Source organism: Prionailurus viverrinus, chromosome F2 (genome assembly GCF_022837055.1).
Source record: "Prionailurus viverrinus isolate Anna chromosome F2, UM_Priviv_1.0, whole genome shotgun sequence".
NCBI lineage: Eukaryota > Metazoa > Chordata > Mammalia > Carnivora > Felidae > Prionailurus > Prionailurus viverrinus.
In genome coordinates this window covers 74,901,114-74,917,850 of record NC_062578.1, presented here as the reverse complement: position 1 = coordinate 74,917,850, position 16,737 = coordinate 74,901,114, and the positions used below count along the sequence as shown (strand labels likewise).

At 50.5% G+C, this 16,737-nt stretch overlaps 2 protein-coding genes across 2 annotated transcripts in view; one reads left to right on the top strand and one right to left on the bottom strand.

Moving 5' to 3' along the window:
• Nucleotides 1-648: 648 nt before the first annotated feature.
• Nucleotides 649-16,737, bottom strand: part of TG (thyroglobulin) — a 254,365-nt gene continuing 238,276 nt past the window's right edge. The window contains exons 46-48 of the mRNA XM_047842433.1: nucleotides 3,329-3,463; nucleotides 1,703-1,893; nucleotides 649-794 (exon numbers count right to left, since the gene is read on the bottom strand). Coding sequence (XP_047698389.1) covers nucleotides 709-794; nucleotides 1,703-1,893; nucleotides 3,329-3,463 — 412 coding nt within the window. The 3' untranslated portion in view covers nucleotides 649-708. The remainder of the gene's footprint in view (nucleotides 795-1,702; nucleotides 1,894-3,328; nucleotides 3,464-16,737) is intronic.
• SLA (Src like adaptor) overlaps nucleotides 8,620-16,737 on the top strand; it is an 89,309-nt gene continuing 81,191 nt past the window's right edge. The window contains exon 1 of the mRNA XM_047842435.1: nucleotides 8,620-8,803. The gene's annotated coding sequence lies outside the window, so the exon portion shown is untranslated. The remainder of the gene's footprint in view (nucleotides 8,804-16,737) is intronic.

Genomic DNA, 16,737 nt, shown 5'->3' with positions numbered 1-16,737 from the left:
TTGAGACAGAAGACAGATTTAAACAGATTTGCCTTCATAAGTGTGTCCTTTAGGGGGGTAAGTGATAAAATCCGTTGCTTATCTGGGAACCCAAAGCAACCATAATTGGGGTAATAATTCATCTCCTTTCCTCTACCCCTGCTCACATTCAGTCAAGTCCTATCAATTCTGCTTCCTAAAAGGGTTCTCAGATCTCTGTCTTCCCCCATTTCTACCCTCACGGCCTTAATTCAGACCTCGTTGTCTCTTGCTTAGGATATTACACCGGCCCAGCTGGTCTCCCGTCTCCATTCTGGAACCTTCACAAGAGAATTCTAACGTGCGGGTGGGACTGTACAACTCTGGAGCCCACCCTCGATGCAATCTCCTTTCCTGTGTTACTCTCAACACCTGTTTACCTGTCCTTTTCTCCATCCAGAGGGCAGGATCCCTGCCTCCCTGGCAAATCAGCACAGGGCCTGGGGGAGAGAGAATGTTCCACAAATATTGGCTGGAAGGAAGCGGCAGCCTGGGATTCAAGCCTCAGGAAGATCATGTGGTTTGTCGTCCCCCAAGGATTGTCTTAAAGAAACACATCCGAGTCACCCATGCGTCACTGCGTGTAGACATTTTATTGAAAGTTAGTGGCTACTTTAGAGAATAAGATGCCCTTGGTGGCAGCCTGAGGTGGGGTTGGCAGACTGGACAGGGGCGTCTTAGCAGCTACAGCTACTTGCTGTAGCTCTTGGAGCCTGGCTCTCCTGTCGGCCGGTCCTCCGCGTCACTTTCTGCCGATGGACCCTGCTTGGCTTCGTCTGAAACAGGAGAGGCAAGGTTGGTCCAGTCCAATCAGGTCTTCCCCCCATGTCTTCCCCCTTGGCCCTAAGAGAGCCCGGCCTCTGACGGGCCTTCCCAATGATTGCTCAACAGCGGAGCATTTCCAGGGGACGGACATCAGATTCACCACCACCGGCCATGCTAAGGGTACAATGGGACTTGGGTTCAACAGAGAGCCACTTGGCCTTGGAGGCTAATACAGTGTTAGCCGTCTAAAGCATGTTGGGCAAGGTCCCTTCCCTGCTGAATGTTCCACTCCCATCTCTTGCCACATGAAGAAATCCTGCCATTCTAAAAACCTTCAGCCCCACCATCACCTCCCCAGGAAGCCTTCCCAGACCCTCCCTCCACTAGGCTCCCACTGGCTTGGGTGCAGACGTCCATCGTGGTGCTGGGAAAGCCAAGGGGCCATTTGCTGGATTACATCACTCACTCCCCCACTCTCCCGGAAGCTTCTTAAAGGCATTGCACTTATTTCTGTATTCCCAGGGCCCTCGTTATGATTCATTTTCTCTCCTTAATGCCTGCTCAACAGGAAGTTCTCTTTAGCAGGAAGAAGTGGTAATGCCCACTTCTCCCCTGGCTAGAAATCCCACACCCAGGCCCCTGGTGTCCTCACCCTGTCTCTCTCTCTCTCTCTCTCTCTCTCTGTATCTCTAACTTTCCCCTCTTGCCCCCATCAGAACAGAAGAACCCCCAGTACTGTGAGCTCTTCATGAAAAAATGCTGAGCCGATGGCACCCTATGATTCACTGGCCCCAGTGAGCTCCACCTACGTCTGCCACCCAGCGAGCTCAGTAAATGCAGGGGGTTAACAACCCGTCCACCCTCTGCCCAGCCCCCATCTGCCCTCTGCCCAGCCCCCTGCCCGCTCCAGACTCCCCACCTGCCGTGGCCTTCAGAGACTGGATGTACTTGGACCAGAAGGAGCAGTCAGTGCTTTTCAGGCCCTGTCGATTGGGAAGCAGGTCACTGAACTCCTTGTAGGTCTCCCCGCCGGCACGTGGGACAAAGTCAGGCCAGGGGGTGGCAAATTCAGGGGCTTTCCTTGAGAACTCATGTGGGTAGTTGGGATTTCTGGGAAAATGACAAGAAAGGAACATCCATGAGGGAAACGTGTCATTCCTTTTGTCACTTGGGATCACTTTCCAGTTGCACTCAGTGTCTAAGGACCAGATCACACATCTTTAGGTGTCAAGGCAGAGTTTGAATCTGCCCGATCTGATGTTTAGCGCTGTGCTCTCCCGCCGCATTCCAAATGATTAAAGGCAGAAAGGCCCTGACTCACCTCACCCATCTCAGGCCATTTCTGGAAAAGGAAAGACGCGAGTTCATGACCCAGCAACATTACTCAGGACCTCACGTTACCCTCCTGTCTTTCTGAATGCTCACTTGGTCCCCGTGTCCTCTTGTATCCTGGCATCCTTGTATCTGGACACCACAACCAATCTCTAGGGGCCCTTTGTCCAAGGCCTGGGTGGGGGGCGAGCCAGGCAAAGTTGTCTGCCCCTTGTGAGCCACCTTCCCTATGAAGGGGATGTCATATCCTCTCACACTCAGGCGACTTCCCACACCCGCCACCAGGTCTGACCCCTGACATTCACCAAACAAGGTGTTTCTCATCCCTTCGACCTGAGGGTGCCTTCTTTGGGCTGGCATCCTGCGTCTGAACATCCTGCGATTCTTCCAGGCCCCACTCCACTGTCACGTCTCCAGCCATACATTTTCTAAATCTGAATTAAAAGAATTGTCTTTCCGCTCAACTCCTACGACAAACTATACAAAGTTCAACTTTGCCCTTTTAATTCGGTTGGGCTTTAGGTTTCAGACTGTGCGTGGTTTACGGATGAAACCTGACTTTTTCCCCTTTTCCCTTCCCAGGGGCCTGAGTACCATGCTAGGTGGCCAGAGCATGTCTGGCCAGGACATAAAGGTGTCGGGGGGTGGGGGGGAACCAATTTTGGAAGTGGGGACAGTGGGCACGGTACTTGGGCTAGAACAGAGGGGTGCGGGGATGCGAGGGTCGATAAGGAAGGGTCTTGAATATTTTAACTGAACTTGAGAATCTAAGACAGTGCTTCTCAACTTGGGGTGACTATGTATTCCAGGAGACATTTGGCACTGAGATATTTTGTTCTCATGCCTGGGGGGAGGGGATACCATCCTCTCGCGGTGGGAGACCAGAGAAGGTGCTGACTAGCCAGCAATGCACAGGACGCCTTCACCATGAAGACTTATCCTGCCCTAGCGTCCATAGCACTGAGCTCTGGGAACCCTGATCTCGAGGCATCACACACGGCTGAATAAGGGAGCGCGTGACTGGAGCGTCCCTTCACCGAGGTTAATCTACACAGAGGTAGCTTTGGCTAGAAGAGGGGTACTGAGACAGGGAGCCCAGTGGCAGGTGACCACAAAGGCTGGGGGGTGGGGTAGAGGCAGTCCACTAATGCAAAGTGTTCAAAGGGAGGGAGGGAGGCGTGATGGCAGAAGCAGGCACATGTCGTCCACTCACCCGGATCGGATGAAGTTGGACAAGAATTGCATGATTTTCAGTGACAGGCTTTTCTCCTCCAGAGTAAACTGCCCCTCGTAGGTAGGGTGGAAGGGAAGGCCAAAGGCATACTGAACATCTGCCAGCAACTCCAGGCTGAGAAAACACATGGAAATAAGAAGAAGCAACAGTTAAAGGAATCGTAAACTTCTGGAAAAGCCAAACAACCCGAAAACCAACATTCCTCCCCAAATGAAGACTTTTCTTTGTTTACGTGTAGGATTCCGTGCTTGATTTGTTTAGTTAAGATTTGGTTTGGCCTTTAGTCCAATGGTGGCCCACATCTGTTGGCTGAAGTGGACCCAAAGCTGAGCAATCACCTCTCTGGAAACAATGCCTATGAGCAACTTTCCAAGAGAATACTCTTTGGACCGTATTCCAACCATGACGTTTGCAATGTCAGTGGAACATTCATTTGTTCAAAATAGCCTGTAGGAGCACCTGGGTGGCTCAGTCAGTTAAGCAGCCGACTTCGGCTCAGGTCATGATCTCACGGTTTGTGGGTTCGAGCCCCACATTGGGCTCTGTGCTGACAGTTCAGAGCCTGGAGTCTGCTTCGGATTCTGTGTCTCCCTCTCTCCCTGCCCCTCCCCCACTCATGCTCTGTCGCTCTCTCTCCCAAAAATAAATATTAAAAAATAGTCTGTAATTTGAGTCCCTTCTTTGTGTTAGCCCTTGTTCATACGACTTATACTTGCACACCTTTTCAAGGATGACGTTCATCTATATAGCCTAGACCAGTGCCTGACACACCATTGCTGGCTGGTCAATAAATATATACTATGACTGAACTGAACATCTAATAAGCAGCATGCAGGAGAGAACAAGGATTTAAAGGCCAGATGAGACGTTTGAGTGGACTGGGCTGGGGCTGGCCTTAGGGAGACCAGCTCAGGGGTACTCGGGGCCATGGGGGTGAACCCTGGGAGAGTGTCACAGTGAAAAAGCTAGAAGGGACTACACAGCTGTGTAGTGAAGAACTTGACTTTCCCCAAAGAGAAGTCTGGCCTTTGTGCCCTGTGATCATACCTCTGTTTAGGGCAGAGGCTGATTGCACTGGATTTTCCATAAACGTGGTCACACTTGACAGTATTAGGGTGGGGACAGGTCATGCCAAAAGACCATGTGACTTAGGGTGGGGGATATAGGCCACATGGTATCAGTGGAGCCTGAGATCAACCATAGGCAGTCAATCAATCAATCAATCAATCAATCATGCCTATGTAACTGGGCTCTAATAAAACTCTGAACACCAAGTTTGGGTGAGCCTCTCTCCACCAAGGTTGGTGCTCACACCAAGGTTGGTGCTACCTTGTGGGCATTGTCACACATCAGGAGAGTGACCCTTCCTGACTCCACAAAGACAGGACTGTGGGGGCTCTGCATTGGAACACTCCTGGGCTCTTCCTTTGTCTGGTCTGAATTCACTTCTTTCCCTGTATGATGTAACCATGAGTCTAGCAGTTTTCAGTGAGGTCTGTGAGTCTTTCTAGAGAACAATCAAGCCTGAGGGTGGTTTGTGGAGGCCCTTGAATTTGCACTTGGTGTCAGAAGTAAGCGTGGTCTTGTGTGGAGACTGTACTCTCTAACCTTGTAGTCGGCCACAGATTATCACAAGAGCCAATTCTAATTCTACACATGAAGGAAACGAAGTCCAGAGATGTTTCCTGACTTACCCAGAGACACGCAGTGAATTGAAGAGTGGAGTCAGCTCAAGAGCACTGCCAGGGGCATGAGCTGATGGGGGGCATGCAGCCCAGTGGCACCACCCCGGGTCTGAGTCCTCCCCACTCCAAGCCAGTGACCTCTGGCAAGTTACATGCTTTCCCTGATTCCATGCTTTGGAGCAGGTGCATAAATACCGGCTTTGTGGGGTCATTATAAAGACTGGAATAAGGTGGCACATGTAGCAAGGACTTGAAAGGTATCCACCCTTCTACTTCCTATGTAATCACCATCATCAAGCTAATAGCAGAGTTTCTGGCCATGGGCACAGAGCGTCACCAGTGGTTCTCATCTGTGCTGGTATGACAGGAAGACGCCCACTGGATGCATGTGCTGGGAAAGGGCTCGGGCTAGCTGGCTCCCAGATACAGGTGGTTTGGGTGGAGGTTAAATCACTCTGAGGGCAGGCACGATGTTTCATGGACAGCACGGCTCTGGCCATGAATCAGAGGGATTCGTGGTGGTTATTCCTGAGACTGGGAAGCAGGACCCTCAAGTTCAAGGGTGTAAAAGGGAACATTTCAGGCCAACAAAGCACTTTCCCTGTAGTCCCTCCCTTGCACGGGCCAAGAACTAGGGTGACCAACAGGGACAGGGCTGGGCCCAACGCCCAGGCACCTAGCCTCACCTGGGGACCTCGAGGGGTCTCAAGGGCTGGAATCCTTCCTGGGACCATAAGCACAATCGCCAAGCACACACATGGCTGTCAACAGAGCATGGAGGGAACAACATGGGGCTGAGTCACTCTGCTGAGTCAGCTCTGTCACTTACTGCCCGAGTAACCCTGGATGAGTCACTCAACTTGGGTTTTAGTTTGCTTATCATGAAACACCAGACCGAACCAGCCATGTGTGAGCCAGTTCCAAGTGCTTTGACAAGAGCCGGGTAGTATTATGATCTTGGTTGTTGTGTGTCAACACTAGGCTCCACACTGGAAGGGGCCACAGAAGAGACAGGAGACCCTGCGAGACCAACAGGGCTAACGGCACACGGTTAGGAGGGGAACTTCAACCACAGAGTGCAGTGTCTCTCTGCGAACAGTGTTAGGCACCCCACACCCACTTAGGGACAGTTTTCATCTTACTCCCAAGCAGAGGGGCAGGAAGGGGGTAGCGGCATGAATATTTATACATCCTGGCACCCAAAGGGCTAAGTCCCTCGTCCAATGCCCAGAAGTATTTGTGTACTGCACTTGGTCAAGTGCACACAAAAGCCCAGAGTCTGCAGTGGCCGAGGTCACCTGTTTTTACAGCCAGCTCGACTCAGTGCCTGTTTCCAGTTGCCATTTCCTGAGCACGAAGTTGTGCCAGGTACCAGAGTGGGCTTCTGACCATCCAACACTTGGGACCCGCCAAGGATGTAAATGTTATGATCCGTACATTTCCCAGGAGATGACCCAGAATGCCACCACATGCCTCAGACATGGGAGCACCAGGATACGGAGCTGAATCCCCCAGACCCCAAATCCAGGTCTCCATCTACCTGTGTGCAGGGGCTGAGGGTCACTGAAAAGTACTAATGACCTAGCTTCTCAGTGATGTTGTAAGACTCAGAGGGAAAAAGAAAAAAAAAAAAAGCCAGGAAGATAGAATTGATGGCAATAAAAATCATCTCTCCCGTAGCCACTCTTGGTAGCTGATGGGTTCCCTTCACCCCCAGTTATCTCGAGGGCCCTGAGAGTAGATGTTCTTGGAGTAATTTGCAGACTGTTTACATTGGAAGAAACTTAGGCTCCGAGAGGCCATTTTCTCGCCAGGGCCCCACACTGGGAAGTGGCGATGCCAGACCTACGCCGGGTTTGTGATTCCAAAGCCGGCTGAGCACTGGCCTCGTTACACACCCCAGGGGCTACCCGCTCCTGTGTGGGCTGCAGAGGAACCAGGGTAGCTTGGCATTAGTAGGCGACACCCTCTCCCTTCCGCTGCCACACCAGGGCCTGCCCCTTCCCCTACAGTGTGGGAGGGACGCGGCCTGTTTCTGAGAGGTCCTTCAGAGAAGTGACTGGATGAACTTTCCGTGGCTTCCCTGAGAAATGACCACAAACTCAGTGGCTTAAAACAACACAAACTTACTCTCTCATCGTTTCCAGAGTTCAAAGTTCCGGCACGGGTCTCACTGGGCTAAAATCAAGGCGTCAGCTGGCTTTGTTCCCCCTGGAGGCTCCAAGGGAGAAATCTGCTTCCTGCTCACTGGCTGTGACAGAACTGGGCTCCTTGAGGTGGAGGACACAGTTCCCATTTCTGCCTCGCTGTCAACTGAAGGCCACTCGGAGCTCTGGAGGCCACTGCTGATGGCCTCCCTCCTCTACCATCAGAGCCAGCCTGCTCTAACATGGTCCTCTCCCTCCCGCTCACGCTCTGAAGGACTCATGTCCTTACATGGGGCCCACCGGGATAACCCCGAATAATCCCCCCGTCTCAAGAATCTTAACCACATCTGCCAAGTCCCTTTGCCATGGAAGGTAACAGAGTCACAGGTTGTGGGGACTAGGGCGTGGTCATGTAGAGGGGCCATGTTGAGGGTTCTGCCTACCACAGCGGCCTTGTCTGCTATTCATTTCTTCTAAGCAAAGCTTCGTTCCCAATAGCGTCGAGAGCAGAGTTCAAATCCCAGCTCAATCAGCTAGGATCCGTGAAGTCTTGGACAGAATGCATAAACTTTCTGGGCCTCAGTGTCCTCCTCTGTAAAATGGTGACACAGTCATGCTTCCAAACATCAAGTGAGGTGTGGCAATAAAATATTTCAAATCTCTCGGGGCGCCTAGGTGGCTCAGTCGGCTAAACGTCTGACTCTTGGTTTCGGCTCAGGTCTTGAACCTCACAGTTCATGAGTCGGGCTCTGTGTTGATGGTGCGGACCTGCTTAAGATTATCTCTCTCCCTCTCTCTCTGTCCCTCCCCTGCTCATGCTCTCTCTCTCTTTCAAAATTAATTAATTAGTTAATTAAAAAGATTTCAAATCTCTTGCTCAGTCTCTGGCTCATCGACTCATTCCCTTTTCCTCTCTAGCTTTGAGAAACACCTGAACACTTACGCGTGGGGCCTTTAACCTGAGAGTTCCATTGTAGGGTCCCGGGGGGCCGTGAGTTCCCCGAAATTATACGTGAAATGGTGTGACGCTGTATATCGACGCTTCCTTGGGAGGGGCTCCATCGCCTTCCTTGGGAGGGGCTCCGTCGCCTTCCTCACCTTCTCAAGATCGGTGCCAGTGGTGTGCTGGCTAAGGTTTAACGATTGCCTTTTGCCGATTTCCATACTGTCAGCAACGCTGCCATAGACAATCTCAGACCACCAAGGTGACGTCCTGGAGCTCAGGGTTGGGGAAAGACGGCTGTTGGGAACAGGTGTGGGTCACCTCCAGCCTGCCACTGTAGGCGACCCCAGCAGGTCACGGAGCACTGCTTTTGGGAAAAGGCCTGGTCTTCCAGCCCATCTGCTCTGTTTAGTTTGAGAGGCTGTTGTGGCTGAGGACTTCTGCTTTGTTTTTTCCCTTAGCGGAGCCGATCGTTATCAGGATGCTGGAGTTATTTCGAGCAGCTTAAGGCAGACATCTGGAGGAAGGTCAGACAGTGGGAGCCGTGGAAGAGGGCACTGAGGATCAGAGGACTCTGGGCCCCGGCTGAGAGCCCCAGGACCCTCTGGAGGGAGAAGACAGGATTTGGATTCTGCGTCAGCAGAGGGAGACGCGGAAGAACACTCCAGGGACTGACAAGGTAAAAGGGGGAGCTAGCTGGTTAGCTGAGCGGCCAGGGTGCCATGGGCTGACCATTCGCACATACTTATTGGGCTTCTCTGCTCTGTGCTGGGTGTGATCACTGAGAAATCATACACCCAAACCTGGGGTTTGGTTGTGCAGGCAAGTGGTCCTGCCTGGCGTTCCTTTATTTTGATTATTTATTTATTTATTTATTTATGTTTGTTTATTTTTGAGACAGAGACAGAGCGTGAGCGGGGGCGGGGGGGGGGGGGCAGAGAGAGAGAGGGAGGGAGACAGAATCCGGAGCAGGCTCCAGGCTCTGAGCTGTCAGCACAGAGCCCGATGCGGGGCTTGAACTCACGGACCGCGAGATCATGACCTGAGCCGAAGTCGGCCGCTCAACCGACTGAGCCACCCAGGCGCCCCAAACTTTTAGCTGTCATTTGCTGTCTTTGGTTATAACCCTCTGGACAGACTTCCCCTCACCTGCGAGTTACTCGTCCCAGGCTCAAGCCAGGTCTGGATCTTTTCACTGTCACATGTGGGCATGGGGACTCGGAGAGATCCTGGCCCTGAGCCCGGTGAGCTGGGCTCAAACCCCGCTTCCCCTGCTGACCCTCTGAGCCTCGGTCTTCCTATCTGTAAAATGGGTCTGGTCATCTCTGTTCAGCCTTCCTCTGGATGCTCAGAGACTGTAGAGGATGGAAATCCCTCCAAAAGTTCCAAATTGCCATCCAAGGAAAAGGTACCGTCGCTGACGTCCGTGGTGCTATGTTCAGCCAGAGTGTGGGAGGAACTGACGGGCCACGTGTCCCGGGGAAGACTACGAGCGTTATGTTTCAGTCACAGGGTGTGAAAACAGTTCAGTGGGGATGATGGCAAAACACAGGACGTCAGCACAAGACTGTCCTCGAGTCACGTTTGCCGAATGCCTGCTGCGGGGGGTGCCCTGAACAGGGGCTGGGGATCAGCCATGTGGCACAGAGTTCACAGCCAAAGAGGAAACGCAGATAAGCCGCCATTTTTCAGAGGTGTTGTGGGTATGACAGATAGATATCAAATGAGGAAAGTGTTTACAAAGCCCCACAAGAAGGGAGAGAGAAGCAACCCCACTGTCTCAGGAGAGGAGTTTGTGGAAAGTCAGGGAGTAGGGGTTTAGCGAGTGGGCTCGGCCGGGAAGGGCCTTTGGAGCAGAGACTCAGAGCGTGGGAAGTCATGGGGTGGCTTCTGTGGGAACAGACAGGGACGGGGGTCGGGCACAGAGGGAGTGGGGGCAGACTGGGGTCTGCAGCAGGCAGCAGAGTCCCCAGAGCTTTGGGTCTCGTCGATTGTACCGAGAAGCGCCTCATGCTGAAGAGGGAAGTGGGGATTTTTCCTGGTCCGGGAAAACCAAAAGCCTGGGAACCACTAAACTTACTCACTAAGGTCCCGCAGGCTCCGGTTCTGTGAAAGGGGTGAGAACCGAGGCCAGAGGAATCGAGGGCCACACCTTCAAGGGGTTGGGGGACATCAGCGGCTTCTAAGCAAGCAAGCTGCAAGCTGTGTTTCTTCCAGAAGCATTCCTGAAATGGTATGGGAGCGGGGAGACCGGAACTGAGAAACCACGGGGTTGCTGCTTTCGTCCGGGAAGGGCAGAGGGTTGGTGCTTTTTACACCATGCTGCCCAGCCTTCCCATTCAGCCATCCTGACATCTTCAGTCCTGCTGGTGTGGACTCCAGGCCTGCAGTCTGGCCAGACAAAAGCCACAGTTCAGAGATGAGTCATCGCACAAGCTCCTGACTTGAGCTCTGTTTCCGGTGCAGGGGAGTCATCATCCATGGCCCTTTGGGGCTGATCAGGGAGCATAATGACCGAGGAGGTGGTGTCCTCTGAGGGAAAGATCTGAGCTGGGCTCCCCTCAAGCTATAGAGAGCGAGTAGGGAGGATCTTTCCTACCACGAACAAGCCACAGATCTGCATCGCAAAGGTGGCTCTTGTACCGACCATGGGTTAAGAGGCTTGTGCTGTGGACAGGCTCCCTGCTCCAGTCCATCTGATCAACGGATCTGAGAGCCTGTTGTTCCAGAGATTTCTACCCCTGTTGTTCTGTCGGCAGGAGGAAGTTTGTTGACCTCATCCCCGTAAAATATACTCCCTTTCTTATCTCTAGCCGGCATCTCTAAATAACTTCCTCCGACGGAAAATTCAGGAACAAGGAGGAATGGAATCCTTCTGTTTCCCAGGCTTTTTTTTTTTTTTTTTTTTTTTTTTTGGAGGGGTTGACACGTTGACACGTTGTTAACGACCTTACAAACAGAAGCCTATAAGCGCACTTCTCTTTGGGCCAATCTAATATGCAAAGGTTCGGATTCTGCCTATGAATTATTATTCTGCCTACGAGTTGCCGAGAGGCAACGACAGGCTTTACAAATGGCTTTTGTTTTACCAAAAGTTTCACTAGGCAATCCTTTAAAAATGAGCTCCCCGATTTACTTTAAATAATACAATCCCACCTTCGGCCCCCAATGAAATACCTGCAACACATCCATAGATCGGAAAGCCCAGCTACAAGCAAAGCTTTCAGTGACTCTGGTGCCTTCCCCTAGACATTTGATATTTTTTTAAAGTAAACTCTACACCCAGCATGGGTCTCAAACTCGCAACCTTGAGCTCAAGAGTCCCGTGCTCTACTGGCAGAGCCCGTTAACCTGGACATTTTATTCCCTGCACAAAACATAACAACTACTGCTCAGAAAAGACTGCGTCTTCCTGGCCCGGTGCGTCCATCCTCCCCAGGAAGTTACATGTTTCCCAAGAGTCAACTGTGTTTGTCTCAAACCTGTGCATGCCAGTTGTATTTGTCGTGGTAATTACAGAACTTAATTAAATTAATTAAATATCACGCGGAGACCCCCCCCCCCTTTCAAGAAACCAAAGCTGGAAATCATAGGCCACGCGTTATGTTTGTGGTTTTGTAAGACTTTCAAAAGGAGCGTTTTCCGACTCAAGCCTCTGACCCTGCACAGAGGGAATGGCAGATGCTCGCACATTTGTGTGCACAGAGACGATAAAATGTTTAAGGTCTACACCTACCCGATTCATTTCTCATGAGTTCCCGTCTTAATGGACTTCTCTGATTAACCAACTGATCATCCCACTGGATAACATGGTTTCAATTCTATTAAAAGAAACACACCTGGTTTCTAGTGAGCTAGGGGCACCCGAGTGGCTCAGTTGGTTGAGTCTCTGACTCCCGACTTTGGCTCAGGTCATGATCTCACACGGTTCGTGAGTTCGAGCCCTACATGGGACTCTGCACGGACAGCGTGGGGCATGCTTGGGATTCTCTCTCCCTCTCTCTCTGCCCCTCCCCTGCTTGAGTGCACTCTCTCTCCCCTAAAATAAACAAATAAACATTTAAAAAAATCCCCAATGCCTTTCCAACACTCAGATAAAATACCACCTCTTTGCCTATCACGGCATATGAACGCCTATGTGTACTACAAGACCCTGTCTCCCACATCTCCAACCACCCTCCTTCTCCTCAATAGACTCCAGCTCCCTGGTTTCCTTCTCTCTCTCTTTTTTTTTAATAGTTTATTGTCAAGTTAGCTATATACAGTGTGGTCTTGGCTTCAGGAGTAGACTCCCGTAATTCATTACTTACGTACAACGCCCAGTGTTCATCCCAAAAAATGCCCAGTGTTCATTGCCCTCCTCAATGCCCATCACCTATTTTCCCTGCCCCCCCACCCCTCACCCCCAACAACCTGCAGTTTGTTCTCTGTATTTAATCTCTTATGGTTTGTCACCCTCTCTGTAACTTACTTTTCCTTACCTTCCCCTATGATAAGTTTCTCAAATTCCACATATGAGTGAAAACACGCTGTCTTTCGCTGACTTATTTCACTTTGCATAATACCCTACAGTTCCATCCATGTTGTTGCAAATGGCAAGATTTCATTCCTTTTCATCTCCAAGTAGTATTCCAGTATATATATATCTCACATCTTCTTTATCCATTCATCAGTTGATGGACATCTAGGCTCTTTCCATAATTTGGATATTGTTGATAGCACTGCTATAAACATTGGGGTACAGGTGCCCCTACCAATAAGCACTCCTATATCCTGGATAAATTCCTAGTAGTGCTATTGCTGGGTCATAGGGTAATTCTAGTTTTAATTTTCCTGGCCTCCTTCTTTATCCTCAAACACGTTGAACCTTTTCCCTTTCTCCTTCCCAGGGCCATTTTCTGAATTACTCTGCTTACTATGTGCATGTTGTCTGCTCTTTGCACCTCATCCTTAGACCTCCGTCAGTCTCATCGCCTGACGGCAATGTTAATAAAGAGGATAGCCCCTCTCTGTCTTGCCGGTTTCTCCGTCTCTAGGATCTAGAAGGGGATCTGGGGCATAGAAGGCAATAGGTAAATATTTGTTGAATCAGTGCTAAAGAGGACACACAGCATGCACCCTCTTCCAGATCACGAGGCTGGAGGAGTCTGTTTTAGAAAATGACTTACCTCCATCTTTACTGGTAAATAATCTTGTCAATTCCCCAGGATGTAGCCAGACCCATGGACCCCATTCAAGAATCCGGCCACTTAATATTTTCTTTGGGTCACTAATTCCAACAAACTCAAAAAGACAGTCCATTAAAAAGATAATATTTTGAATCTGGAATGTTAAAGGCCCCTGGAATGCACACACACATGTCTAGAATGCAAATGTCGTGGTGCACAAAATGTCTTGAGTCCAGAATTTATGACTTTGTTTTCCAGGGTCAGGACATCTCATGAAGGAAGAACATTGCTGCCTCTTAAGTCATTTTGAATTTTTTTTCTTCTCAGAGACTTATTGTTCCCAAAGCAAAAATAACCATAACATCTAGAATATGCCAGATGTTTAACACACATTGACTTCAATCTCCATACTATGAAGGAGATGTAACTGTACTCATTGTATAGGTGGGGAAACTGAGAAAAAAAAAAAAAACTTGCTTGAAGGCAGGCCGTTAATGAATGCGAGAGATGGAATGAAAACCTCAGCTGATTTCCTTTCAAAGGATGCGTTCTCCCATTCTACTGAGCTGCTTCTTCCCAAATTAAAGAATTGTCCGGCATCCTACGTGGAGCCTGGGTCGGGGTGCAATTCCAAGAGCCCTCCCCCACCCCCATTCAGAGAGAAGTCAGGACTCGCGTCTCTGAAATGTCCTCTGTGGTATTGAAATGTGGGAATGATATCTCAGGGCTCTGGGACCAAGGACTATGAAACGAGGTCCAGACCACAGCACCCAACTCAACCACAGCAGCCCATACACAGCCCCACGGTGAATTTCCGTGGGAACTAGGAGGCATCTTATGACGAAGGGTCCCCATATGCTCTCTGAAGTGGCCACCCCTCCTCTTTCAGGGGCCAGTTCCCGGAAACCACCTCCTCTGGGGTTGTTTGCCTGGGACCTATTCAGCTGCAATGTGGATTCTTCTAGCACAACCCATTAAACAGTGTTGGAGGTCACTTAATAAGTGCCAACTTTATGTCGGGGAGTTAGCTGGGCAGTCTGCATGCGCGGCCTTATTTAATCCTGACACACTCCTATACTTGTGTCAATGCTTTTGTGAGCTCCATCACACGAATGGGGAAGCGGAAGCTGTGGGAGGTTGTCACCTGCCCGGAGGCACACCGTAAGTGGCTTACCTAGGTAGAGCCGTCTAAGGACAGGCAACACCAGAGAATAAATCAGTGCCCTCTTCCACACTTGCTGGGACTTGGCCCCCAGAGATGGGTTGGGGGGAGGGTCCTCCAAACCTGAGCTGGCCACAGGGTCTGGAAGTCCTTTGGCTATGGGCTTCAAGGAATGCAGAGGAGTCTCTCAGGGCTCCAAAGGACCGGCGTGTCCTTTGGAAGGGGCTGGTTCAAGAGAAGGACTGAGGGTCTACAAGATGGCAGAACAGGAGGCTGGCAGGAGGGAAGAGTCCTCGCTGAGTTCAGGAAGTGGCACCTAGAGACAGAGCTGGGCAAGCCCTTCTAGGGATCGTCCTGCACCTCCAACTTGGGGGGGATGGCAGGCCACGGCCCTGCTGGCGTGAATATGAGAAAGAGGCTTGTCAGCCTTTCGGGTCACCTTGGTAACAGAAACACCAGCCATGCTCTGTTCCCATGGTGCACCCATGGTCTGCCTCAACGGGCTCCAGTGGGGCAGTGTCTGTGGGCAGAGGGGTCCTGCGTCGATCAAGGACAAGTCTGGGGAAGGGACTGACTCTTCCCTTCAGGTGCTGTTAGTAATAACCCCTGTTTTAGTGGAGTCCAACAGTGGTTCTTGGCAGGGGGTGATTTTGCCCCCCCCCCCCCAGGGGACCCTGGCCAATGTCTGGAGACGTTTTCAGTTGTCCCAACCATGGAGGTGCTTCTGGTATTGAGTGAGGGAGGCTGGGGATGCTAAATACCATACAAGGTACAAGACAGCCTGTCACGACAAGGAATTATCCGGCCTGAAATGTCAATGGTGCCAAGTTGAGACACCCTGGATTAGAGTCATCATTGAAAATCCCTCTTCCTGAAACAGACAGCTACAGATACAGAGGAGACTGGCCTCAATTCTCCCCAGTGAGCAGAGCTGGTATGTTTCCTCTTCATGTTAACAGCCTTGGAAATCAAAACTTCCAGGTGTTACATGCACACATACACACAACCACATAACTACACACACACACACACACACACACACACACACACATCTCAGATCCAGGCACTGTTCCCCTAAACCCTTTGAGCCACGCTGTGGGACAGGTACTTTGCTTTCCCTGTATATCAGTGAAGATGCATAGAGGGTCAGAGAGGTTAAGCAACTTGCTCAAAGCCACACAGCTAGTAAGTGGATTTAGCCATGGCAGATACTCAAGAGGCTTTGGGTTGAAGGGTACGATTGAAAAAAACAAAACAAAACAAAACTGGAGAGCGGGCAGGAGACAGGGTCTGGGTCCAGGTTGCTACTGATTGGCCCTGGGGCTGGGACCTAATTCCTTATCTTGGGCTTTTGTGTCTTTATCTATAAAATGAAGGACACAGATGAAATCATCTTCCGGATTCTGTGATTCTTTCGGTCTGAATCTTAAAATGGAACCTTCTTCTCACAGGATACATTTTGGTTTCTTTGTCCCCTCCCCCATCCACTACACCTTCCTCCCAGAGCTTGGCCCTCAATTTCAGGGCTGAAAAGCTCATCTATAATCCAGGGGCAGTTAAAGAACCATGCCAGGCTGTGATCAATTAGCGAGAGTCTTAAGAAAGTGGTAATTTATTGCGTTTTGTGTGCTCGCTACGCCAGGAAAGCTAATATATGCTCACAGAAATGGAGGTACAAGACAGATGGCTGAAAATGCACGGCAGCACATATATTTTAAGTCTGTAGGTTTGAGCCAGAAATAAATGAGGGGTGTGACAGCTCCAGGGCAGAATGAGAGAGATGTCTTTTCAGGCAAAAAGGAGAAACTTGCCAATGATTAAATGGGCTAGTTTCGGTGATTCATTCATTGATTTGAACATCTACGATGAGCCATCCCGTGACCGTGGTGGGAGAGATCACACAGACCCAGACAGTTGTCAAGGACACTCTCTGATGGGTGTGAATAATAGAACACCCTCAGCACTTACTGTCTGACTCATTCTCCGTGCAAATTAATGATCACAGTAACCCTCCGAAGCAGGTCCCATGATCATTCCCATTTCTCAGGTGAAGAAACTGAGTCACCAAGGAGGTTAAGTGACTTGCGTTGGGCTTCTAACCAAGTCAGGTGGCCCAGAGAGCCTGATGTCACCAGGACACTTTCTGCCTCTGTACATATTGCAATAGCTCTCTCTCTGAAATGTTTTAGTGGCTCTGAGTGTCTCTTTCCTCCCAAATGGTAGCATGTGAGACCGGAAGTCACTTACGGGTGACTGAGCCCAGTGGGTTTCATGCCTCTCTAA